This window comes from Pipistrellus hanaki (genome assembly GCF_964339955.1).
Source record: "Pipistrellus hanaki genome assembly, chromosome: 3".
Lineage (NCBI taxonomy): Eukaryota > Metazoa > Chordata > Mammalia > Chiroptera > Vespertilionidae > Pipistrellus > Pipistrellus hanaki.
In genome coordinates this window covers 120,374,707-120,401,116 of record NC_140505.1, presented here as the reverse complement: position 1 = coordinate 120,401,116, position 26,410 = coordinate 120,374,707, and the positions used below count along the sequence as shown (strand labels likewise).

Sequence of the window (26,410 nt, the reverse complement as noted above, 5' to 3'; positions counted from 1 at the left end):
CTATAATATGTAACATGTTGCATATATAATATGTACATACACGAATAAATTATTGACGTATTTAAGATCAATAAAAAAAGAAACAAGAAGAGTAGAATTAATTATCTTAGAGGAAAAACTTGCAAAAGAAAATAATGAGTTTGACTACCTAAAAATTTTAAAATTTTTAATGTCTTAAACACCATGGATTAAAATTAGTGAAAAATTTTAGAAAACAATTTGTTACAACATCAGACTTAAGTACAATGTCCTATATAAAGTGCTTTAAAAACATTGAAAAGATATTGTACTTGATAGTAGTAACCAAAGAAATCAAAACCATTTTTACTTCTCAAATTGTAGGTTGAGAATAATCTGTGCTTAGGTTTGGGCTCTCATTTGTGGAGAATCTAAGCAATGGGTGGGCTTGAGTAGTAAATTACAAAAAACAAAAGAAAGAAAGTAGCCAGATATGTTTATATAGGCTTCCCAACCTGGACTTCTCTGACTCTATTTCTCTCAGTCTCCAGGTCCGGGGAAGCACCTTTCATAGGGGAGATCTATTCTTGCTTCCAGGAAACAAAGGATGGTTAAGGTGTCCTTATATTCACTGCTTTTCAATTAACTTTAATTCTAAATAACCGATATGCCAATGTGCTTGCCTTATGCCTCAACATTCCTAAATTCTGATGTGACCTGATATATCATCAGTCATAATTTCAGCTATCTTTTCATAATCGGAATATTACAGAAATAACAGATATTTTTGTCAATTTATTTTTGAAAAACTATATTTTTATTGATTTTAGAGGGGAAGGGAGAGGAATAGAGAGGTAGAAGCATCACTGAGAGAGAACATCAATAGGCTGCCTCCTGCACACCATCTACTGGGGATGGAGCCTGAAACCTGGGCATATGCTCTTACCTGGAATCCAATTATGACCTCCTGGTTCATGGGCTGATGCTCAACCACTGGGCTTCTTTGTCAATTTATTTGTGATGACTCTCATCTATCTTTAAAAATGGGAATTTTTAAGTTTTGTTATTTATAGACAGTTAGTATTTTACTTTGATGCTTCATCTTTAGAGGAATTCGTGGGAAGGACTCTGACAAATACTTTAGAATAAAAGTCTGATAACTTTCAGGTCATACCACTGAATTGCATTTAAGGAAATTTTTCTCTTAAGCTATCTGTGACTTAAAAGCAATTTGATAAAGTAATCTTTATGATCAAAAGTGAAACAATAACTTTTCACTCTACCTTATCCCCCATGGAATTCAGAAACTCAATTAGTATTCTTATTTTCATAGCAATGCTGTTATTTGAATGAGTTCTGGAAGCATCTGCTCTACTTGCAGACAGGCTACTGCCTTTATTTTATTTTATTTTTTTTTTAGCTAAAATTCTATTACATAAAAGTATCCCTACAATAGGGAACCTCTCTTGAACTTCACAATGACTGGAGCACTCCTTTTAACAGGTCTATAATATCTGGCTGGCTCTACAACAGTTTCACTGTGCCTACTCCGTTCAAACACTTACTTTAGTCAAATTTCATTATCATAACTCTGTTATCTGGGTCCCATAAGGATTTATTTTCACTTGTACTTGGCAGAAAAGTCTATGGTGAAATTGCTTAAATTATTACCTACTGGAAGTTACTGCACAGTTGGATTACTGGTTGCATCTATTTCATTACGTAGTCAATCAGAGACTTAGGATTGGTCATCACCCTTAAATTTATATCACAGAACAAAATGAAAATTGTCAGATGATGTCTCTGATAATAAAGAAATAAGATTCTTGAAAATTTTATTTCAATGGTGGTGTATTGGCATAAATGGACAGAAATTTGCCTAAAATATTAGGACTTTAAGGGATATTGCTGAATCTATCAACCAAAACCACGGCTGCTCCAGAGGTCACTACCTCTGTGCTTGAATAAATTTTTCAGGATAAATTGAAACACAGTCTCAAAAAATCATAGAATAAGGTCATTGGTTATAGGTGCCTCTAGAAAGCATTTGGTCTTTTGACCTGTTTAAAAGGACAGCCTCATGGTTTAGAATTATTCTATTTGGAATTTGTGTCCTGTTGTTAATTTTAAGAATAATTGCTATTATTAAACTTATATCTACTATCTTTAAGATAAGAACTCCACAAGAATAATGGTAACACAACATTTTGAATTGATTTTTAATCCACATAGGATCTTAGATGGACAATTAAAAGACAAGATTGAAAATGATTTGACTGTCTATGCTGAACTCTGCTAACTTTTATTTCATAGGACTGGATGACTAGCCTTCCTCAGCTTTGGCACCCCTATTGTTCAAGTGTGGTCTACAGGCTCCAAAGAAAACCAATTTTTCTCCTACATGAATATGACATACCAGGAATGAACATTCCTAGTGACAGGAGATCACAATGTGAACACATGAGGAAATTGAGAAAATACACTTCAATGGTTAATCTGTGATCCTTTTGAAAAAATATCTTGATCAGAAGGGAGAAATGTGAAAGTTGACATAAGTGGAGCCATTTTAAAATGGAGCTGGAGCAGCCATTGCAGAGAAACTGTCTTGTATGGCCTGCTTTATGAACCTTTGAATGTAGCCAAACCACCCACATTTTATGTCAGCAGGAGTGAGAATTTCCTGTTGACAGGATTGACAAAAGTGAAATTTTACCTAGTGATCATTTCACTTGACCAATCAATGAAGTACAAATCTAGCTTTGTTAGTACCAATGAACTCCTTTAAAACCAACTTACCTCATCTTTCTTCCTTTTGACATACCTCCGCTATGCCCACTAGCCAATCTGAGTATGCAAATTAACCCAACCAATATGGCTATGGTCACAGAGCTGGAGCTAGTGGGAAGTTTGGGTTTACCCTGGTGATGGATGAAGCCAAGTTCCCACCTGCCCTGGCTGGCCCTAGCCTCCACTCAAGGCTACAAAGTTTCAATTGTAGAAGATAAATAAATCCCAACCAAGATGGCGGCAGTCATTGAACTGGAGCAAGTAGGAGGCTTGGGTTTTCCCTGGCGATGGAGGAAGCAAAGCTTCTCACCTGCCCTGGCCGGCCCTGGCCTTCACTCAAGGCTAAAAAGTTTCAATTATAGAAGATAAGTAAACCCCAGATACTTGCTTCCAGCTGGCTCTACCTTCCGCTCAAGGAGCTGCTGAAAATAAATAAATAAATAAATAAATAAATAAATAAATAAATAAATAAATAAAGGAGGAGCTGGGAGCTTGGGTCGCAAGGAGGCATGGCCAGCCTGCAAATAGCCATCAGCCCCTCACCCAGGCTGACCAAGCCTTACCCTCCCAGTGGGGACCCTCACCCCATGGGGGTGTGGTTGGCCTGCAAACCACCACAGGCCCCTTGCCCAGGCTGCCCCATGCCCCAAGGGAACTCCCTCCCTGATCAGTGACACCCAGCCAGCCTCCACCCATGCACTAGGCCTCTATCTATACTAATAAAAGGGTAATATGCTAATTAGACTGGGAGACCTTCCAGGAGACCTTCCAGATGTTCCTCTGGACAAAGCCATGGTGGCTGGGCTGAGATAGAGGCAGATAGAGGCCAAGAGGGGAGGGCAGTTGTAGGTGATCAGGCCGGTGGGGGGTGGGGCTGTTAGGGGTAAGCAGACCAGCAGGGGGGCCAGTAGGGGGTGAGCAGGCCATCAGTGGAGGTCAATTCGAGGTGATCAGAACAATAGGGGTGGCAGTTTGGAGTGAGCAGGACAGCAGGGGGGGGGGCAATTAGGGGCAAGCAGGCCACTGGGAAGGGGATGTGGGGGTGAGCAGGACAGCAGTCAGGGCCATTGGGGGTGAGCAGGTTGACAGGGGAAGCAGTTGGGGGCTAGCACACTGGCACGGAAGGCAGTTGGGGGTGATCAGGCTGGTGGAGGGGCATTTGGGGTGAGCAGGCCCTGCAGGCAGAGTGGTTAGGGGCAATCAGGCAGGCAGGTGAACAGTTAGGAGCCAGCAGTCCTGGATTGCAAGAGGGATGTCTGACTGCCAATTTAGGCCTGATCCCTGTAAACTGCAGTAGGACATCCTTCCAGGGGTCCCAGATTGGCGAGAGTGCAGGCCGGGCTGATAGACCCTCCCTCTGCTGTGCTACATTTCGTGCACTGGGCCACTAATGTGTGTGTGTGTGTGTCTGTGTGTGTGTGTGTGTGTGTGTGTGTATGTGTATAAACCCTCACCTAAAAATATTTTGTTTCTATTGACATTTAGAGAGAGATAGAAACATTTACGTGAGAGAGACACCTTGATTGGTTGCCTCCCACACACTCCCCAACCTGGGCGGGGATCAGCCTACAACTGACATATATGCCCTTGACTGGAATTGAACCCACAATCCTTCAGTCCAAGGGCCTGAGTTCTAACCACTGAGAAAACTGGATAGGTCAGTATTTTTGAACAAGTATTGAAGTGCTCACACTTGATAATTCAGAACGATTATATTAATCACTTCCTGTGCTGTGCTGTAAGGTAGTAAAATTCAGTATTATTGGAGCATTTAGCACTGCTTGATTGTGATGAAATGATCCCTCCTGCTGAACCTGCTTCTTTGTAATGCTGCCACTGTATCTGTAGCTATTCTGAATTCCCTGCTTCATTTCACACAAGGCTCTTTGAGTGAAGACTTGAAGGTGATACTCAACTATTTAACAGGACTTTTTCTTGTTGCTTCACTATTTCCCCCCTGTTATTTGGCATTGTTATAATGTTTGCTGGTCTGACAAATGGAGCATTTTTTTGTGCTTGTATTTTTATTTTAATCCCCTCCTCCTCAAAAAGTGGTAAATAGCCTTTTTTAAAAATGAATTGTATTTTCTTAAAAAGTATCTTCATCTATACATGATGTCTGCATTTTCATAGGAAGACATTGATCAACTATGAGGTGAAAAGTACTTCATTGCAAAAGTGTTTAAAAATTAAAATTTTATGTGCATGCCCATTTTTTATTCAAATGATGAAGCATTTTCAACATGTGGAAGGAGCTCACCTATTTTTTATGCAATTGGAGATATATTTAATTGAAACTAATGTCCTACCTATCTATCTATCATCTAAATAGCTTTCAAAGTAGACTTGAGTTTTCCAGTAAGCTTGTTTTTTTAGTCTGTACCCAGTCTTTAGTCATACATATACCATTTGTTTCCTCAGCCTATTGTGTCTGCACTTATATACAATTTATTTTATCAATGTAGATTATTTTATTGCTCTATACTCTAGTTTCATCCTAAGCAATACAATCCACAAAAAATATCACCTAGAAGCACGAGGTATTTTTTTAGTCCACATCAAAATAAATACACAATCATTAAAATAAAATAAAAATGCCACTCTATCATCTTATATATCCAGTTTATAGCTATCATTACCTAGCATAACATGAGCAGTAAAGCAGTGTTTTTAGGGCAATTCTACCAAACTAGAAATATACGAAGCTAACTAAGCAACAATACCTTTTGAAAAGAGTCACTTACTTTTACTTTCCAATTATTTTTCAGGTTTGTGGAAGGCATGCTTAACATTTGTTATAATGCCATTGATCGTCATATTGAAAATGGCAAAGGAGATAAGATTGCTATCATCTACGACAGTCCTGTAACAAACACTAAAGCAACCATTACCTATAAAGAAGTCCTGGAGCAGGTAATATCATACATTTTCTGTATGTTATTTAGAAGTCATAGGGAAATTATTCAAATAGCATACATGATCACTGTATACCCTTTACTTAATCCATTGACATGTTGCCATATTTTTCTTTTGATGCACAGTGGACTTAGAGATGTGTTGGCTCTTTCAAAGTGTTTTATCCTTTAAAGTTGTATTTTCTGGAACTGGAAATCCCTAAGAATATGTTTTAAACCTCTCTGGTCTTTGTTTTCCATCTCCACTGTCATCACCTCCATCCAGCTATTCTAATTCTAGCTTTTCTACTACTGAGGGTGTCTCCTAACTTCCTTATTACCACGTCTGCTCATGTCAGATCTTCACCTAAACCGACACCAGAGATTTTTTTTTCTGCTAAGAAACAACCTATTTCTTTACCCCACTTAGAATTTTTCCCTTAAAGATTATTGTTACGCAGGAAGTAAATTATGGACTGCTGTGGTGTATCAGATACGTTGGATTCTGATCACAGCATCCCTCAGAGTTTTATTTCCCAACTTTTGTGGCCATGAACACAACTGTATTTTCACCCTGGGTGTCCCCTCCCTCCCTCAGGCACTCCTGGCCTTTTCCAGCTCTTTGCCTGTGCTCATTCCTTTCCCCTATTGATTCTTTTGTAGTTTTCCCCCACCTGTGTAGTTCTTAGATGAATCGTGATATTGACAGATGAGTTCTGAGACTCTCTTTGAACATTAGGGTAGAGATGAGGTTTCAGAGGCAATCATAACAGTGTCTGGGTATTGTGGACTGAGGGAGAGTTATTTTAGCTCTGTGGGGCATTTATTTATATCTGATTTAAAGGAAAATAGTGGTGTAGGGCAGGGTACCTCAATCTTGACACTATTGACATTTTAGACCAGGTAATTCTTTGTGTGGTTGCTGTTATGGACATCGTAGGATGTTTAGCATCCCATTTTCTACTCATTAGATGTCAGCAGCACCTCTCGCCTGCTGTGATGGTCATGAAGAACTCCAAATGCTGCTAAATGTCCGCTAGCTGGCAAAATCACCACTATTTAATGGTTGAACAGTCTGTCATGCCAGGGTTTTCAAGCATTTGCTTTTAAATTAAGGCTCTTTGAATCACATTTTCTTCTTTTGCTTTTTTTTTTTAACCTATTTAGGGTTTCCATTCAGTTTTTAGAAAGTTTGCTCAACTTTCCCTGACTCTGAAATTACATCCTTTTGTGTCCACAATGTTCCTGTGTAGCCTTCTAAAAGAATTCAAGAAAGGCAACTGATACAAAACAATGAACTCCCCATTCTGACTTGTTGCTAACTGTCAAGAGAAAATAAACAGAAGCCAGTTTTGCTCAGTCTGGGTGACAATCCCAGCTTCAACTGATTTAAAAAACATGGAGGCATTCATTGAAAGGGAAGAACCAGACACAGAAAAACGACACACCGAAAGGTAGAAGGGGGCAGCATGGAGAGTTGAGAGCCCACAAATTGTCTAGAAATTAGAGTTGCTTACTTGAATTAATTTCCTTCTGGACTGACAGAGTAGGAACTGGGGCCCTGCCTCCCTTTAGTACTCATACGTGGGGAATTCCAATCTGATAAGAAGCGATAGCCCAAGACAGAACAAACAAAATAGTTCTGAAAATACACTATTGGGTACTTTAGATTGGTCTCTAAGCTGGAACTGTGTATTTTCTGAATAAATTATAGAGAAAGAGCTTCTCTCAGGGCTGAGGAGGATATGCATGCCATTACCAAATGACTTCGTTATTACATGAGGCCCTGCCTTAACAATTCAGCATCAGTTTCCTGATAACCTGTTATATTCCATATTTTATTTTAGGTTTTCATTTTTAGCTTATAGAGAAGGTTTATTCTTTGTCTCAAAACTTATTCCTCTTTAGGCATATTGTCACACTCCCGTTTTATATTATTAGGCCTTACATACTAGTAAATCTTAATTGGTATACAGATTAGAAAACTAATTTACCTATTAGAAAAAATGTTATCTATATCAACATATTATAATTGATATTTAGCCAAACATCAGAGTCAAAGAAAAAGCTTCAGAGAAACCTAAAAACAGAAGAGTTAAATAATGGTGGTGGTTCTTCTCATTTTCTGTTTTCTTTTTAACCAGTGACTACATGTGTATGATGAATACTTGTCCACATTTGTCTTAGAAGCTGTTTTGCTCACTCATCTTGATTTTCCAATATGAAGTGTGGCTTCAGACCCTTCTGCGGTTTGTACTGGCTTATTGGTTTCAGTTCAGCTTGTCATCGAGTACTTAAAAGGTCTGTTTCTGTCTCCTGCTGACAGCCTCTGAGTCCCCAGGCTTTGCTTCTCCAAACACTGAAGGAGGATCTGCTAGGCAAGAGGGACACATTGTGCTGCACTGCTGATCACCAGCTCCTGGTTGCCCGAGGCCTTTATTTCATTAAGTAGAGCAAACAAAGAAGGATTTAATGGGTAATGCCCTTGCGAACAAACAAAAAGAAGAGCCTTTGCTTCTATTTGTTTTAATCTTCCCTCTCATTTCTACTGGGAGCTTCTGGCTAGGTAAAACTGTACCTAGTATTTCTTATTTAATTAGTTAACCAAATAATTTAAGGCTAAATTGGTTTAGTGACATGAAAGAACTGAAGATTTAGAGCTTCTTCCAAAATTGCCATCTTTATGTAGATCTGATAATGTAAATAATCCTTTAAGATATTTATAGAGAGATTTGAGCCTGGTTTAAGATTCAATATTTATTCAACAAATATTTATTTTATATACCAAACCCTGTTAGGAGCATACAATACCAGGTAAATGGACCCGTTCCTTATTTTCAAGGAGTTACAATAGCATGTAAACATAGTAAAGAATATGATGGGGGTAGTGTTATATTCTGTGGAAACACATGGGAAAACCCTCAGCTCAGCCAGGAATTCATAGTGTTGGCGTGGCAAGAGCAGCACCAGGTGTGAGACCAGTGGGGTAAGATAGGACCTGGGTTCAGCAACCTCAGTACTTGAGTTCTGGCTAAGAAAGAATTCAAAGCCAAGACCCAAACTATAAGAGAAGACTTATTTAGAATATCACGTAAGTGGGAGAAATGAGTGGTAGAAGAAATGAGCTCAGGAAACAAGTGACAGAGGCAAAAGAAGGGTCCTTGGGGCTTATGAGAGAGGAAGGTAAAGGTAACGTGCCTGGGGGGAGTTGAAGGGGATTAGGAGGGGAAATGCCTGGGGTGGGGCAGCTCCTGGGAGGAGAGAGAGTACTAGGTCCTCTGTCCTAAAGATTTTGAGGGTGAGATTTTAGGGGAGGTCCCGGGAGAGAATCTCAATAGAATATCCAGCAATTTTCCAGGTGTGTCCCTTCAGGATCGGGGTCTCCACTGATTGGTCAGCACCAGGGCAGGGGGTCATTATTCATTACAGCTGGTCCTAATCTTAGCCTTCGGGTCCCTTGTCTGGGTTTGTTGCTTTTCTGGCTCTGTAGCTGAAACACAACTGAGGCCAATCTGTTATCTCTAGGAAAGAAAGGTCGGGGGTTCTAAACCCAATGAGCAGTGATATGAAAGGTCAGAGGATCCAAACCCCATGACCAGCGATATGCTAGGGGAGGGAAGGTTAACCAGGGGGTGAGGTTCTTGTTTTTCCAGTTTTGCCCGTTGCTTGGCACCCAGGGCTTTCCGCCCTGGGGATGTTCTGTGCCTGGCCCATCATCTGTGCTCAGCTTATGTCTAACTGCCTACCACAATAGGACACAGGAAGGCTTTCTGGAAGAATCAATACCTAACATTAGCACAGAGGACCAAAAGTGGGAAGGGAGAACTTGGGGAGGAGTTCTTGCAGCTGAAGGAGCAGGACACACAGGGATACTCAGGGCAGAGAAAGCCTGGTGCCCACCGTGGATTTGGTGGAAAGTGCAGCTCAAGTGATTTTAGGGAGAGAGAAGGCTCGAGTGAGCCAGACTGGAGGACTGAGAGTGCCACACTCTGAATTTGCACTTTATGCTGAGGGCAGTGGAGAAAAAAGAACAAAATCCAACCCTGTGACCTGTGGTTCATTGTGATCTGACTCCTGTGACCTACTTCTGTGGCCACTACACTGTACTGCACTGCCCAGCTGCCCTGCCTCCTACTGCCAGCTCTCCTGGCCGGCTGCATTCCCCCTGAGCGCCTTTGTACTTCCCCGCCATCTGCTGGAAGTAGTTGAGTGTCATTTTCTCTTTTAGGATGTAAGTTCCATGAGGGCAGGGATTTTTGTTTTGTTCACAGGAACAGTGCTTGGTACATTGTAAACATTTGTTGAATGATGAAGGAATGGAGGAATGAAATACCATTTGAGATTTCTAAGTGACTCTAGTTTCCATTATTGCAGAAACTTCTTATCTTTAAATTGCATCAGTAATAGAAGAACTTGATCTTTTCAAGTAAATACTAACTTCTTAATATCTGAAAAAGATTTAGTTTTTTTTTTTATATTTGGGTTAGAAATTCAGGAGGAATATTTCCTCTCGGTATTCCAGGAGATGGGTATATGTTTGTTCTGTCCTTCTTTTCCTAACTCTGTTCAAGTTAGTAGCTATATCAACTCTCAGTAAAATAAAAGGTGTGAGTGTGTGAAAGTTTCTTTGTATGTGTTTGCATATTTCATATATAGTGTTTATCATGTTTAGAAATTCCTACATTGAATTTAATTTGTTCAACTCTAATTTTATTTCAAATTTACCTTTGTACCTGGTAAACTTGTTTTATTTATAGCAATACAATTGTACATTTTTTACACATTTATTCACTAAGGAACACAATCCCCTAAAGGGCATTTGATATTTAAAAAAAATAATAATAAATGTATGCAGGAGAATTTGATAAAGCCCAGTGTGTGCTAAATTTTCCTGATTTAATTTAATCTGAAAGTGTCTGCTATCTCATTGAAAGTAATTTTTGGAAATATAATTACAGCAGTGGTTGAATTATGAAGGTTGAATAATTTAGAGGAGACAATTACTCTGAAATCTAGGCTCATGTCCCATGAGAAGTCCTCCTTCCAATCTCTGCCCTTTGGGATTCTCTCTTCAAAGTTTGGATTCCATTGTCTCAGAAATATGTCAGGGTGAGGTGATATCATAGCCTTTTGTCTGTCACAGCATCAGTACTTCCTCAAGTAAAAACCTAAAACACAAAATCCAGACAATGCAGAAAATCAGTCCTGCCGGTGGTTGCCTTGTTGAGGGGATAGGATACCACAGTGCCCACTACCAGTTTCCTTTCCTTAAACTTCCTAAAAAAGCAATAACAACTTCATTTGTGTAACTGTCAGCTCCACTGAAAACTATCTCTGTGCGGTAAATCACCCTTTTCAGGCTTGGAATATAGGTGGGTGACGCTAGTGTAAAACTGAACTCTTAGAGTGGTTAATGTATGATTTTTCCTAACATGTGATTTGTAAAAACCTTTTATTGAAATGTAACATACATTCAGATTAGTGCATAGATTATAAGGGCAAAGCTTATAGATTTTCACAAATAAAACATGTGCATGCAAGGAGATCTGTCGCATAACCAGAGACAGAATATGCCCAGCCCCCTAGAATCCCTTATCATGCTTCCCCTTAGTCATTCCCCCCTCACACCCTCACATGATTATATCCAGACATTAAAAGACCATCTATGATGAGGTTTACCTGTTTTGAACTTTGAATCTATATATATAAATGACTGATATTCAAAGTGTTCCCTTGGGAGTTGAACTGGGGGACTGGGAATTCAATCGCTTGCTCTGAAGGGTGCTGACCACCAGGGGGCAGCACAGAACATGGTTGGCAATTGGCAGTGGTGGTGGGTGCTGAGGGAGCGAGGGAAGCAGGAGATGGGGAACTGTGCGGTGGCAGTGTGTGGGTGGAGAGGGAAGGAGGAGGTGGGGAACCTGATCAACCCTGATTGCTGGCCAGGCCTACGGACCCTACCCTTGCACAAATTCAATGCACTGGGCCTCTAGTAAATTGAATAATAGAATGTGCTTTTTTTGCATCTGGCTTTTTTCACTCAACAATTTGTTTATGAGATCCTTTTATCTCATTGCAAGAGGTTGTAGTTTGGTCATTTGGGTAGTGACTAGTTTTGGGCTATGGCAAATGCTGCTGCTGCTGTATATATGTTTGTTCACTGACTTTTGTGATGAAATGTATGTATTTGTTTGGGACTGTTCTCAGGAGTTAGATGGCTGGTTGATGGAATGTGCATGTGTTCAGTTTGAGTAGATAGTGTCTAAACAGTCTTCCAGAGTGGTTGTACATCCCACTTCTGGTATATGAGCATGCTGGTTGTCACACTTAGCATTTTGAATCCCAAGTCTTAATTTTGGCCTTCCTGATGAATGTGTAGTGATATTGCATTATGTTATTACTAGAAGCCTGGTGCACGAATTCGTGCACCATTGGAGTCCCTCAGCCGGGCATGCAGGATTGTGCCAAAACCGGTTCTCCTACATCCCCTAAGGGGTCTTGGATTGTGAGAGGACACAGGCCAGGCCAAGGGACCCCATCAGTGCATGATCAGGGCTGGAGAGGCTCTGACCGGTAGGTTAGCTTGCTTCTGGGATCGGGAAAATTGGGACTTCAGCGTGTCTGTCCTGTCATGCTCAGTCCCAATCGTCCTGATCCCAGAAGCAAGCTAACCTACGGTCAGAGCGTCTACCCCCTGGTGGTCAGTGCATGTCATAGCAAATGGTTGAACGAAGTTAGCATATCATTAGAATATTATGCTTTGATTGGTTGAATGGACGACTGGACACTTAGCATATTAGGTTTTATTATATAGGATTTTTTAAAGAATATTTTGTTGATTTTCAGGGAGAGAGAAAGGGAGAGGAAGAACAAAACATCGATGAGAGCTAACATCCACCTGTTGCCTCCTGCATGCTACATAAATGGGATAGAGCCTGCAATCAGGGCCCTTCATCAAGAGTCAAACCAGAAACCCCTGGTGCACTGGACTGTGCTCAGTCAACTGAACCACATTAACCAGGGCTGTGTTGTGGTTTTAAATTGCTTTTCCCTAATGTCTAGTGAACTTGAGCTCCATTCCCTTTGCTGCTTGGCCATTTTTGTTGCACTTTTCTCAAGGGCCTATTCAGATATTTTGACTATTTATTCTTCTGTGGCATTATCACCATCTTATCACCATCTCTGCAAAGCTGTTGTGGCACAATCCTCTTCCGCTTCTGCAGCAGCACTACAGAGCAGTGGCAGCAGGCACAGCAGGGCAGGGATGAGTGGGAATGGGGCAGTGCCTGGCCCAGGATGGAGCTCCTCTCGGGCCGCCTGCCACTTTGCACACTACTACATCCCTCAGGGGATATTGGACTGCCAGCCCAAAACCAGCAGTCCAACATCCCCCAAGAGGTCCCAGATTGCGAGAGGATGCAGGCCTGGCCGAAGGACCCCACTGGTGCACAAAGCCATGCACTGGGCCTCTGGTATAATATAAGTGAAAATACAATGTAATCAAAGAAAAATATTAAGGTTACTGAGTGATGTGGGCTGCCATGTTAGCTATGTTTGTAGAACACTTCTTGTCTCTGAGGAGAAGAGACAGTGACATAGTGATGCCTGGAGAGAACCATGTGAACATCTGAGTGAACAGCCTGTCAGGCAGAAGTCTGGAAGCAAGAATAGACAGGTCACTGAGGAGAACCAGGAGGTTGGCTGTGGGAGGAGAGTGGCGGAAGATGAGGTAGGGAGAGTGTCCAGGAGAAGGGTCATGTTGGGCCTTGCAGGCCACGGTAAAGATTATATCTCATTCTAGATATAATGGGAAGCTCCATGTTGTTAAATAAATCATTTTGGCTTCTCTGAAGAAAAAAAAAAAAAGACTGTAGTGGGCAAGATTGGGAACCAGGAGATAACTAAGGTCCAGGAGAAAAACAAATAGGCATTACTTAGTTTAAACCTCCCTAACAATAGCCGCATTTGCTGATCTGAAGGCAATTAAAGAGTAGGGTGTGGCTTGTGCCACGTGGGAGCTATTTCATGTATGTATCCTACCTCAGATCTCTGACTGCACCTACTGGGTTTGGAAAGAGTCTGATTCTCCCTGTCATAGAGCAGCGACTGTAAATGCCCTGCGTGCTCCCTGTCTTTCGAGGTGTTTCTCATGTTGCACTCCAAGGAAAGGTTTCTGCATAATTTTCACAAAGAATCCTGGGAAAAGTGCTTTAGTTCTCTTTTTTATCAGTTATACTACATAGTAAAGAGGAAATATGCTAATTGACTCTCAAACCTTCACAAAGATGGCGGCGCCCACAGCTAATAAGGAGGGAATATGCTAATTGACTGCACTGCCCTCAAAGATGGCAGCACCCACCACCAATAAAGAGGGAATATGCTAATTGACTGCCATGCCCTTAAAGATGGCGGTGCCCACAGCCACAAGATGACAGCACCCAGTCTCCTCAGCCCCACCAGGGTGGCAGGCGTGCAACGAGGCCTGTGTGCCCACCTACGGAGTCCACAGTTCCCTCAGTTCCCCAGCTGCCCAGGGCTGGCTCGAGGTGCAGGTAAGTCTTGGATGTTGGCTTCCCTGTCACCCAGGGCAGGCCTGAGGCTCAGGTAACCAGGGCCAGCAGAGGTTTGCATTGCTGGCAGTGGCAGCAGCAGAGGTGTGAAGGGGCGTTGCCTTCCCCTGATCACTGGGTTGCCTCCCACCTCTGAGGGCTTCTGGGCTGTGAAGGGGAAGGCTGGCCTGAGGGACCCCCACTCCAGTGCCTGAGTTTTCTTGCACTGGGTCTCTAGTATTACATAAAAAATCTGCTTGGGTGATTTTCATAGTTTAAAATTGCCCAATAACTGACATCATTTAAAAAAAAAAAATCTTAAATGTTAGGGTGAAGGCTAAGCTGCTCAATAGTATAGAGGCTAACATTTTTTAAAAAGCATTTCTCCTGCAAAGATGACGAGGGTCAGTTTGGCATGACCCAGATAAAATCTTATTGTCCCTTCATCCCCAAGTTCATTGCCATCATCTTCATCTTTGAAGTTGAGACAAAGTTATGGATCTCCCAACACTTGGGATAGCAGAGGAGGATGCAAAGAATCTGACATGCTGTTTTAAGGCCTATATGATGTCCTGGCACATCCCATTTGACCATTGTCTACAAGAAAAACTGAGATATCTAGTCAAGTTAGAGAAAATTTGATGGACAATTAGGAGTTTCTACCACAACTATTTTTTACATTTTTAAAAAATACATATTTTATTGATTTTTTACAGAGAGGAAGGGAGAGGGATGGAGTTAGAAACATCAATGAGAAAGAAGGATCGATCTGCTGCTTCCTGTTCACCCCTTACTGAAGATGTGCCTGCAAACAAGGTACATGCCCTTGACCGGAATGGAACCTGGGACCCTTCAGTCCCCAGGCTGCCACTATCTCCAGTGAGCCATACTGGCCAGGGCCTATTTTTTACGTTTTTTTTTTTAAGGCAAAATAAATACCAGGTCTTATTTATAAACTAGAGGCCCAGTGCACAAAATTCATGCATGGGGGTGGGAGTGGGGTGTCCCTCAGCCCAGCCTGCACCTTCTCCAATCTGGAATCTCTCACAATTCAAGTCTGCTGGCACCCAAATGCTCACCTGCCTGCCTTCCTGAATGCCCCCAACCGCTTCTGCCTGCCATCCTGTTCACCTCTAACTACTCCCCTGACGGCCTGATTGCCCCTAATTGCCCTTCCCTGCCAGCCTGGTCACCCCTAACTGCCCTCTCCTGCAGGCCTGGTCACCCCCAACTTTCCTCCCCTGCTGGCCCGGTCACCACTAACTGCCCTCCCTTGCCAGCCTGGCCACTCCCAAATGCCCTCCCCTGCTGGCCTGGATCCCTCAACTGCCCTCCCCTGCAGGCCTGGTCCACTCAACTGCTCTCTTCTGTAGGCCTGGTTCCCTCTAACTGCTCTCTGCTGCTGTCCTGGTTGCCCCCAACTGCCATCCCCTGCAGGCCTGGGACCCTCCCCAACTCTCCTCCCCTGCAGACTTGGCCCTCTCAAATGCTCTCCCCTGCTGGCTGTATTGTGGTGGCCATCTTTGACCACATGTGGGTGGCATCTTGTGTGTTGGAGTGATGGTCAATTTGCATATTACCTCTTTATTATATAGGATGAGTGTAACCCATTAATGTCAATATATATTGAGCTCAAGGAAACAACTAGAAGATAAAAATAAAGTCTCATTCGGTAGTGTGCTAGAGATAGAGAAGACTATCTATCTTTGGTGATATGTACTCCTCACTCACATATTGAATGTCTATGGTGTATCATTTCTTTAGTAGGCAGTGGGGTCAGAAAGATGAGTAAGATAATTTTCATCTGGTGAAAAGACAAGACCAATCCTATATAATAAAAGGCTAATATGCACTCGGTCCTCTTGGGAGTTTGATCGACTGAAGTTTGACTGCTTGCTATGATGTACGCTGACCACCAGAGGGCGCTGTGGAACAAAGGAGGGCCCTGGCCAGGAACCAGCAGTTGGGGGAAGGAAGGCCCTGATTGGTCCTGATCACTGGCCAGGCCTAGGGACCTTACCCATGCATGAATTTCATGCACCAGGCCTCTAGTTGTATGATAAAATAGCAAGAAAGCTTTGAGCGTTTGTAGCACAGAAGAAGGGACCACCCTGGCCCTAGCAGGTCACAGAAGGCTCTGCTGAGGTAGTGATGTATTAGCTAAGTCATGATAGAAAGATAGAAATATCTGCTGTGGACATATCTGCCAACAGGTGTCTCCGGAGGACTGCTGCAGGTGTGTTTATTCAAGAGTTGGAGCTGACATTTTTATTGATTAAGCTGTGCACTCTGAAGACAAAACTGATTGTCTCTGCTTGTCAAAATTCTCGGCCAGCAAGATGAATTAAAGGGGAAACAAAACAAAAAGATTATTGAAAGGTAAAGAGGGGAGACAGGCAGTTTTTAAATTTAAAAAAGGACAGAATAGGAAAAGAAAAAAATTCTTTCTACAATTGGAAGTGGGAGGAATTAATAACATTTATTTTCTTATGTATTGACTACCATATCTGCACCACTAATATAGTCAGCAACATGAGGACAGTGGAATGCATCAACACTTTTAGTGCCTGACCTTTGCATGAAACTGTGAAATAATTTGACTTGACATAATTTTTATAGCAAGTAGAAGATAAAACTAATTAACATAAATTGAAGACATCTAGTGGCTTGAGTGATGCAATAAGATATAAGGATATATTCATATTTTGAGTCTATGAAACATAAAATTTTTATGTAAAACTTTGAAATCAATAAATATGTAGATATGAGAAGTGATAGTGTTAACATTTTATTTCATTTGGCAGTTTTATGCTCACATATGTGCATTTGTAATAATTAAGTAAAATAAATTTGAATAAATCAATGGAAGGTTCCATTCAGTAGAATTATTCTCAAGATTAGAGAACTTGGGGAAATTGATTATTTATTTTCTCATGCCATACTTGATTTAAGATAATTTTGTTTCCATTACAAGACTGAATTACATTAACTTTATCATATATAGTTTTTATGGGAAATTTGATCCATTTTTATATGTATTTATGATAAAATCTTGGCATATGTGATGAACTATGTTTGCTTTGTTTATTAGTTACTAGTGAATGGGGGAATTTTTCATTTTTAAAAGATGTATGGCTCCTTTTGTTGAGTGATGTTAATGCTATTGGGGCAGACCCAGCTATTGCAGTGATCTCACGTCCTTCACCCCGAGGGTATTTCACAAGTTCTCTCTGAGCCCTTGGTATATATTGATTGACTTTCAGGATGTATTGATCAACAAAACATAAAGGTTAACAGGAACATAGACGAATGCTAGGAAGTGTAGTTGATGCAGCCCGGGTAGTTGTCATGTTTATGTTTTACATACTGTCTGTAAAAATGCCAGAGGTGTTTGCTTAATTAAAGCTTTGATTAAATAATCAGTGCAGGGTTGATGCAAATGGTGCAAGGTCCCTGTTCACATCTTGTGCTTTTTCATGTTTTTCTTACTTTGTGAGGAAAAACGCAAAGAAACCATGTTTTTCTCAAGATTGTGAGATATCCAAATACTGTATAAATGAAAAATATTCTTACATAGGTTTTGTAATAACTTATATTATTTTTATTTTAAGTTAAAACTAGGCATTGATATTCTTTTTACTAGTAAACTTTATACATATACAAAGCATATCTGACTTATGAACAGGATAAAAACAAATCTAGAAAGTCTCCTCAGTCAAGCTCAAATTGAAAATATTAATCTCATTGTAGTGAGTGATGTTTTGCAGGAACTAAATGACTTATTGCAAGGTGCTTATGGTTCTGAGTGCTGCACCCCTAATGCTTTAAGTTTGGCCACATTTTCCCTGTGATGTCTTAATTCTCTAGTCATAGTAGTTATAAAGTCTTCTATTTCACAACTAGTAGCCCAGTGCAACAAATTTGTGCATGGGGAGGAGGGGTGTTCCCTCAGCCCAGCCTGCACCCTCTCCATTCAGGGACCCCTTGGGGGATGTCTGACTGCTGGTTTAGGATGGATCTGTGACCGCAGACTCTTAACTGCTCACCTGCCTGCCTGCCTACTCACCCCAAACTGCCTCTGCCTGACTGCCTGATTGTCCCTAACCCCTCTGCCTGCCTGATAGCCCCTAACATCTCTGCCTGCCTGCCTGATTGCCCCTAACTGCCCTCCCCTGCCAGCTTGATCTCACCCACAACTTCCCTCCCCAGTTGGCCTGATCTCACCCTCAACTATTTTCCCCTGCTGGCCTGATCTCATCCCCAACTGCTCTCCCCTGTCAGCCTAATCACCCCAACTGTCTCTGCCTGCCTGATTGTCACTAACTGCCCTCCCCTGACAGCCTGATCTCACCTCCAACTGCCCTCCGCTGCCAGCCTGATCTCACCCCCAATGGCCCGCCTCTGCCATCCTGAACTCTCCCCCTACTGCGCTCTTTACCTTGACCTCCACCACCATGGCTTTGTCTGGAAGGAAATCAGATATCCAGAAGATGGCCAGTCAATCTGGTATAATTAGCATATTACCCTTTTATCATTATAGATAGATTATATAGGATAGGATTGCTTAAATGGGGGTGGGGGACTTTTTTCAGCAGGAGGAGATGCTCTTGGCAGACAAAAATATATAATTCCTAAATCTGGATTGATAGCCAGCAATATGCACTATACTGCCAAACTGCTCATTAAAAAATTGAACTGCTTTCTTACACAAAATCTAATCTGCAACCTCCGTTACAATCATGTAGGGAAATATTAATTACAACAGCCTTTATGTTTATTGAAGGAATATAGCCATATCTAGTTGACTTACATAAATTTGTACTAAATTGAATGCTCTTTATTAATAATATATAGTATATGCTATAACTTTTTAAACATACATTTGGAAAAATTTGTATGCTAACCACATTATGCTAATTTTTTCAGATATCTGTATAAAGATATTTGAATGCAAAATTGTGAAAGTGACTTTTCTATTAGTTGAACATTGTGTTTCATTTTAGTCCAGGCGGACTACATTTTAAAAAATGTAATAAAATTTGCATCAGGACTTGGAATATTTTCTTCTGAAACTCCCCATGAGACATACAGAAAGTAATCAACTTTGAAATGAGCTATATTTAAAACATTCATTTGAGAAATGTTAAATTAGAATTTGCACTGTATTCCCCCATCTGTCTATGAATAGTACTTTTCTGAGTGGTGCTTGGGTTCTAATCTAGCCACCAAAGTGCTTAACACATAATATAGCCGAAATAGAGTGCATTCTCAGTGAGAACAATAATAAAGTTAATATCCTTGCAATGCTCATAAGTAAGGGACAGAAATAAAATGTATACAAATTAAAAAGTTTTGGAAAATTGGTGCTAGAGAAAACCAGGTTTAATTAGAGGAACGTGTAGAGTTAGAGACCAATAGGAAGTTTGGAGAGTTAAAGATATTGATGTTCCTGTGAAGGAGATGAGTGGAGGTGATCTGTGCCATGAGATGCTTTAAGCTGAGCAATGGGGTGAACAGTGGAGGGAAAGGGAAATATAGTAGAATTTCCCCAGGACAACAGGAGGTTATGTGAGGTTCAGCTAGACACAGATGCATAAAACAACCCTGGAGTTGGACCTTTTTGGTAGATGGGGGTGGAGGGGAAGAGTAAGGACATAGGTAAATTGGAGTTTAACACTTTCAGAGTATGTATCTACTTTAAAATTCTGGTATTCTTACATAATGTAACAAAAACACATTTTCAGATAATTGGCAATTTTAGACACAATTTCCATGTAAATACTAAATGGTTCTGAATTCGTATAGTCACCCACTAAGGGTCCTTTCTGTTTTCCTTCCCTACTTACACTGTTAAATTCTAAAGTTTTACTGTTACAGAAGACCAAAGAAATACCGCGCACGTTTCCTAGAGAAAGGGAGGGACCCCGTTTATTAACTCCTGTGAACTCTGGGAATAGTTTCCAAATCAGAGGGAAGAAACATGCAGAGAGCCTGTCCACACATATCCCGCTGGGGTCCTTGACTTGCTGATATGGTTCCGCCCCCTTCGTGGTCCTGCAAGAAGGCCCCAAGGCGTCAGGCCACATAGATGGTCAGTCCTGGCACCAGTACAACAACCCTCCCCTCCCAGGGCAGTGCATTGTTCACAGTTCCTTGGCCTCTGCATTTAGATAACAAGTTCTGCCAGACCAGTTTCCTCCTCATTCCCCGCCCCCCTTGTCCCACAGCTTCTTTTAGCCTGTGGAGCAACGGATCCGCAGGGCGTGTTTCTGGTATCCAGGTGTTCAGTCCTGCAACCTGGAGAGCGGTAGGGGTGGTCAGAGTATGTGGTCCCCTCCAGGTAGGAGTCAGTCCTTGGGTGGTCTTTACCCAAACAGAGTCACCACGTGGGAAGGGATGGACCTGATCAGAAGGATGTCTCAGCTGTGCTTCTGGATTGCTTTCTGAGTAGACTGTAAAGCCTGTAAGAACTTGAGTAAAAATTAGTCATGGATTTCAGCCTTTTCCCACCAGAATCTATACAGGCCCCACTGGTTTCCAGGGCAGCCTTTCAGCCCGGTTCCCTGTTGCCTCTGTGGAGTCCCCACGCCCTGCAACTGCACTCCACATGTGAGCTGTTGCAATCTCATACCCGCCATCAGCACAAATTGTCACTGATTCTTCTCTTGCCACCAGAGAACCTGAATAAGGGCAATCAACTCGGCTTTCTGTGCCGAAGTCCTGTGGGTGAGCGCCTGAGATCAGATGGTTCCGTCCAAAGCAACCACCCTCGGCCCTGCATACCTGATTCCTCCCTGAACAGAACTGCTCCCGCCCATGAATAGTCCTGTTACAGAAAACCGAAGAACAAAGCAATACTTAGAGAGATAGAGTTACATTTCTTATGCGCGGGTCCAGAGGAAAATGTCTTAAATTCTGGGCCCCAACATGCAAGAATTTTCCCTATTTATATGTTTTTACCTTCTTTGTCTCCCAAATATGGGGTGTTTCTGGCCCCTTTTGCAAGCTCTTAAAGAGCCCGAATGTGCTGGGCCTGGAGACCTCAACCAGAGGCATGGCCTGGCGCCCACACTGATAACGTCATCCGGGGAAGGTTTAATGGCCTTTCTGAAGTGGGAGTAGTCACAGCAAGCAAGGATTTACAGAAGCCAAATAGCAGGGTTAAAATTTCAAGCAGCAGTTTTTATATGAGATGGATGCTTTCTGTACCTCATCTGTTGATGCCAGTGGGGTGTCAGTGAAGCCCAGGTGGGCTGTCTTTGCAAAGTTGTCGATCTCTAAACAGTTATGTAGAGGCTCCTTAGGGTCATCATCAGGAAGGAGTCTGGTAGCAGAAGAACCTGATACTGGATGACTCGAACATTTGACATCCAGCACTCCTGTGTGCTCCCAAACAAAGCCTCAACTACAGAGCTGTGGCTGTTACCGCCAGAGGCAAGCAGGCTAACCGGATGCAACAGGACATATCCTCTGTCACTCGTATCTTATGATAAGTTTGGCCAGATGAATTAAGACTTTCTACTCTTTTATTATCCAGAAGCTCTAATTTTTCTTCTTCTGGGCAGTTAATAATTTCACCCACTCCTCTAATTAGACAATATTCATCTAAAATACGCATCTAGATTAGATCCATATATAATACTACCAGGGAAATTATTAGTGAGGTGATCTTAGAGCAGTTTGCCAAAGATGGGTCCTTTATAATAAATATAGTGAGAAAAAATGTACTAAAGCTGATACTGACAGAAGAAGGAGACCTGTGGGTGGCCAACAAAACATTAACTTCATTGTCATAGCTTAGAATCAGAATGTTACTTTCTAGTAAGTAGGAAAGATTATCAGGTACCTAAGTTTTTTCATATCTAATAAAGGAGGGTGGTCTAGAGAGGCAGATACTCTTTCCACTAGGAAACCATAAGGAGGATAATAACAATATAAACATTTTTTAAAATACATTCAATCAATAACAATTAGGTGATAGAAGAACAAGGTTTAAGTAGCATCAGTTTGTGAGCATATAAACCTTGTTGACATCTAGGGAAAGCGGCAGTCAGAGCAAAGTTTTGAGGGGCATTGTGTAATGGGTTGAAGTGTGCTGCTTATGGGTTGAGCTCCATGAGAATCTCAGCCCTTGAGTCGCATTCAACCCTTTTATGTGCCTCAGTTTCTCTCCCAGCTTTTAGTTAGAACGTTTTCATTTCAAGCCATCCTTTGTGGTTACTTTGGGTCTCTGAGTTTGCAAGGCTGTCACATAGGCCTTCCCTAAGCTATGGTTAAAATGTCATAATGTGGTGAATCTTCTTAGAGAAAAAAAAAATCACATAACTCCAGATATTATGGGTTTACTATAAATTCATGGTTCTCAGTATCCACTGGGATTTCACTGCTGCATTTTCATCTTTTCTTTAGCATGTCTTTAATATGTTTTGTGTCTGCTCTCCAAAGTCTACTTTAAACTTCTGACCTTTCCACCTCCATGCTTTAAGCTTGTCAGGGAACATTAATTCAAACCAAGGAACCAACATTCTGAATGGCATCACTTTCTAACCAACCAGTTACTAAAACCAAAAACCTGGACCCATTCTTAAACTTCCCTTTCACTTCCTCCTTCTCTGCATCCATCAATCACCAATATATCCTATCCTAAGTATTTCTCAAATCGTATCATTTATTTTTATCTCTATTGTCACAATCCTATTTCTTGAAACAATCATTGCATTGTAAAAATATGGAAAGTGCCTAATTCTAAAGAGGATTTAACACTTTCCAATTTTTACTGTGTTCGTACGCTAATTCTATACTTACCTGGGCTAAATAGAGTTCTAAATGATATGATATTGAATCTCTATATCTCTTCAGCCCTTCTCACTACTCACTTCACCCTAAATTCTTGCTCTATCCTTTATTTTTTCAGGCAAATACCTGATTTAAATGACAAGTGCCATGAAATTTAAGAATTTGACAGAAACTAGCAAGTGAGTAAATGCAGGTGGAAGTAATTATTATTTGGCCATTAATGCCTAGAATAGAAAGATGCAAAATGGTAAAAAAAAAAAAAAAAAAAAAAAAAAAGAAGAAAAGAAAAAGGAAGGCAATCTTTAACTACTTTCTATCCTTTTTATTACATACACTGTACTATTGTCATGTGTTAATAATAAGCATCAATTACATTCTTCATTTCCATTTTTTTAGACCTTGGACTTCTCCTTGATGTAGGATTATTTTCTCGGTCAACAATAGCCAAATTGTTAAATAGAAGTACATTTTAAAAAATTAACAAGATGTCCCTTTCAAGATGTGATAAATTCTGATGACCTATTTATAAATCACAGCATGTGAATATTATAGAAATGGAAGAGTACATTCTTTATCAAGCCTCTGAGCTCATATGCACAGAGAAATGTTGGATTGAACTAATTTTGTATGAAATATAGTCTGAAAATCACATTAGTATTGAAAGCATACAGATTATTGAAATTGTGGTTATTTTGAGCCGGAACTAAATGGATTAAACAATTCACTTTCATTTTGCTTGCAAATACATAGTCTTAAAATGACTAAATATTGCTTGAAACCCCCTTGAAGAAAATGGAAATGAGAAAAATGATTATTCTGAGTAAAGATATTTATTCCTCCATTTGGAGAAAATTAGTTGAGAAGAAGTGTTAGTAAATGTATTCCAACGCACTGGCAGATAACTGTTTTGAACATAAGATTTTACAATTTTTTTTTCAAAACTTCATAGAATTTCATTTTTAAATATAAAATATATTTTTCTCTGTGGTGTTGATAGTGATAGTAAGAATTTTCTGAGACTTACATGGGAGGATGAGTGATTTTTATTTGTGTGAAATTATATTGCTGGGTTTCCAAAGTCTCATTTCCGTTCATCCGGTCCTGGAAGAAGTATAACTGGGGCTTCAGCAGAGCTAAAAGCAGAGCCAGTGTCCAGAGTTTCCTTTCCATGTTGGAGCTGGTCCAGTTCAGCATCTGGCTAGTGCAGTCAGTCCATTAGTCCATTGTAGGTGGGATCCACATGGCTGAGGACCATGTGGGAATATGCAGGGGAGCCAGGAGAGCATGCCCCCTGCAACAAGAGTCCAAAGAGTCCTGAAAACAGAACAGCAAACTTCTATTTAGGGGATTAAATCTTCCAAATCTTCCCATGCTAGCAGTGGCTACACCTACTCTAGCCAATGACCTGTTTCCACATGTGACTAACAGTCAAGTACCTTCCTTATTTCACCCAGACTTTATGGGGCATCTATTCTCCCCCTGTCAATGCCTTCCCCCAGCGATCTGTGGAGAGCTGACCTGGGAGTGTTAAACTGCAGCTTCCTGGCCAAGCTGCACAAATGACATGCCTCTCGCATGTGGCTTTCCCTTTGCTCCTTTCTTGTTATTAACAACAAGATAATTACAATGGTATCAGATTCACTATAAACTTTTATCTTCTGTAATGTGTGTCCAAGCTGAAAAATCAAAACATGTGTATGATGTGTGTGTGTGTGTGTGTGTGTGTGTGTGTATACATGATTGACTTAATATATTTAAAAGTAAAATGCAAGCACTTTAGATAATCATCCCTTGCTGTGGGAAATTCTATAATTCTGAAGAACAGCTCATTTATCCCTAATTTTAGTAAACTGTTTTTTCAGATATTGTTATTGGTTTTTAAATTAGTTCAATTTCCTGTGATTAGACCAGGTTTGCAGTGCGACATCATTGCAGGTTGAAAATATGCTTTCTCTTGTCTTCTCTTTGCATGGTTTTCTTTACATGGTTCTGAGGTTGCCCATGATGGCTGCCTGTTTACTATATTTTGGACACCAACACTATCTTTGTCATATAAACATGATTTTCTTTCAATGGACACGTGCTGTTTGTGAAGCAAGTGCTAATATACTCTTTAGAACTGAGTGTTTGATTGGTTTCCCTAATGTTTATATTTGTGTTCTGGGCATTTGCTCATGAAATTATACTAATCCACAGACTGCTTTTGAATGAAGATTTTGCAGAATGAATAAAAAAAAACTTTATTGAAATCTTCTTCATTATTTGTACTAGTATGCTTTCACTTTATAATTCTACTAGAGGCCCGATGGGTGGAATTTGTGTACGAGTAGGCCTTCGCAGCCCTGGCTGCCTCGGTCCTTGTGGCCCACGCTTTGTTCCGAAGGTGGTCCAGAGGGTTATTCCACTGTTCAGCTGTTTGGTCCATTTGCATATTATGCTTTAATTTAATTATTATAGAAAATTTAAAGTTTTACTTTGCAGGTAAAACAAATATATGTTTTATATTGTTATATTACATAAATATCTGTTGTTGCATTTTTCAACAAGAATGATCAGAAATTTTATAATTGCTATTTATGTATGCTATTGTCAACATAAGAAACATCCAAACCTGCAAGAATTTTTGAGTTTATTTGAGGCAAACTCACAATAGTTGCCATGAAACAAGATGTCAAGGGATTGAGAAAATGCTCCCTGGAATGGCAGTTTCACTGCTTACTTTGTACATTAGAATCAAAGGAGGCCGCCTAAGGTGGGTTACATGAAATTCACTGGGGATAGATAAGGGAGGTGGGAGAAGGCAAAATAGGGAAATACCCATTTTGATTGATTACCCACTTGACTTGCTTTTAGGTAGGACATTTTAATTTCAGATCATCTGTCTGGTTACTTCAGGTCTCTGAGTGTCCAAGGCCACCATGCGGGCCTCTCCTGAGTTTGTCAGGTTGAATATGTGGCCCACTATTTTTTCCTGGACTCTGAATTTATTTGCTTTAATGGTCATGTCTTCCTTATTTTTGCATCTGCAGACTTGACTTCATATAGGACACAGAGCAGATATTATACACAGAATTGCATCAGTGACAGGATACTTCATATACTCTTAGTGGAAAGAAGTGAGCAATGTCGTATCTAAATGAATATATCCATGTGTTTTGTGTCTCCAGCCTTCCCTTCACAGCTGTTATCCTCATTCTGGCAGAGGAGCACGGCCTGGCCGTGATTGCAAGGGATATGCATTGTCTTCGATGTCGGCATAAAAAACAAATTTAGTGGTGTGTGCCTGATGTGAAGCTATTAAGTTGTTGATAAATTACAGCACATTTTTAAGAAGGTGCAAAAATGAATATGGATAGGATGAATTGCAGATGATTTAACTTTTTCCTCAGTTGAAAAACAATATGCTATACAAGATATATGTAAACA

General features: G+C 40.8%; 1 protein-coding gene across 2 annotated transcripts in view; it reads left to right on the top strand.

The window, feature by feature from the left end:
• ACSS3 (acyl-CoA synthetase short chain family member 3) overlaps window positions 1–26,410 on the top strand; it is a 153,393-nt gene that overhangs the window by 24,546 nt on the left and 102,437 nt on the right. The window contains exon 2 of one of the 2 annotated variants that reach the window (XM_084878860.1): window positions 5,514–5,658. The exons of the other annotated variant lie outside the window; for it this stretch is intronic. Coding sequence (XP_084734986.1) covers window positions 5,514–5,658 — 145 coding nt within the window. The remainder of the gene's footprint in view (window positions 1–5,513; window positions 5,659–26,410) is intronic. 2 annotated transcript variants of the gene reach the window in all.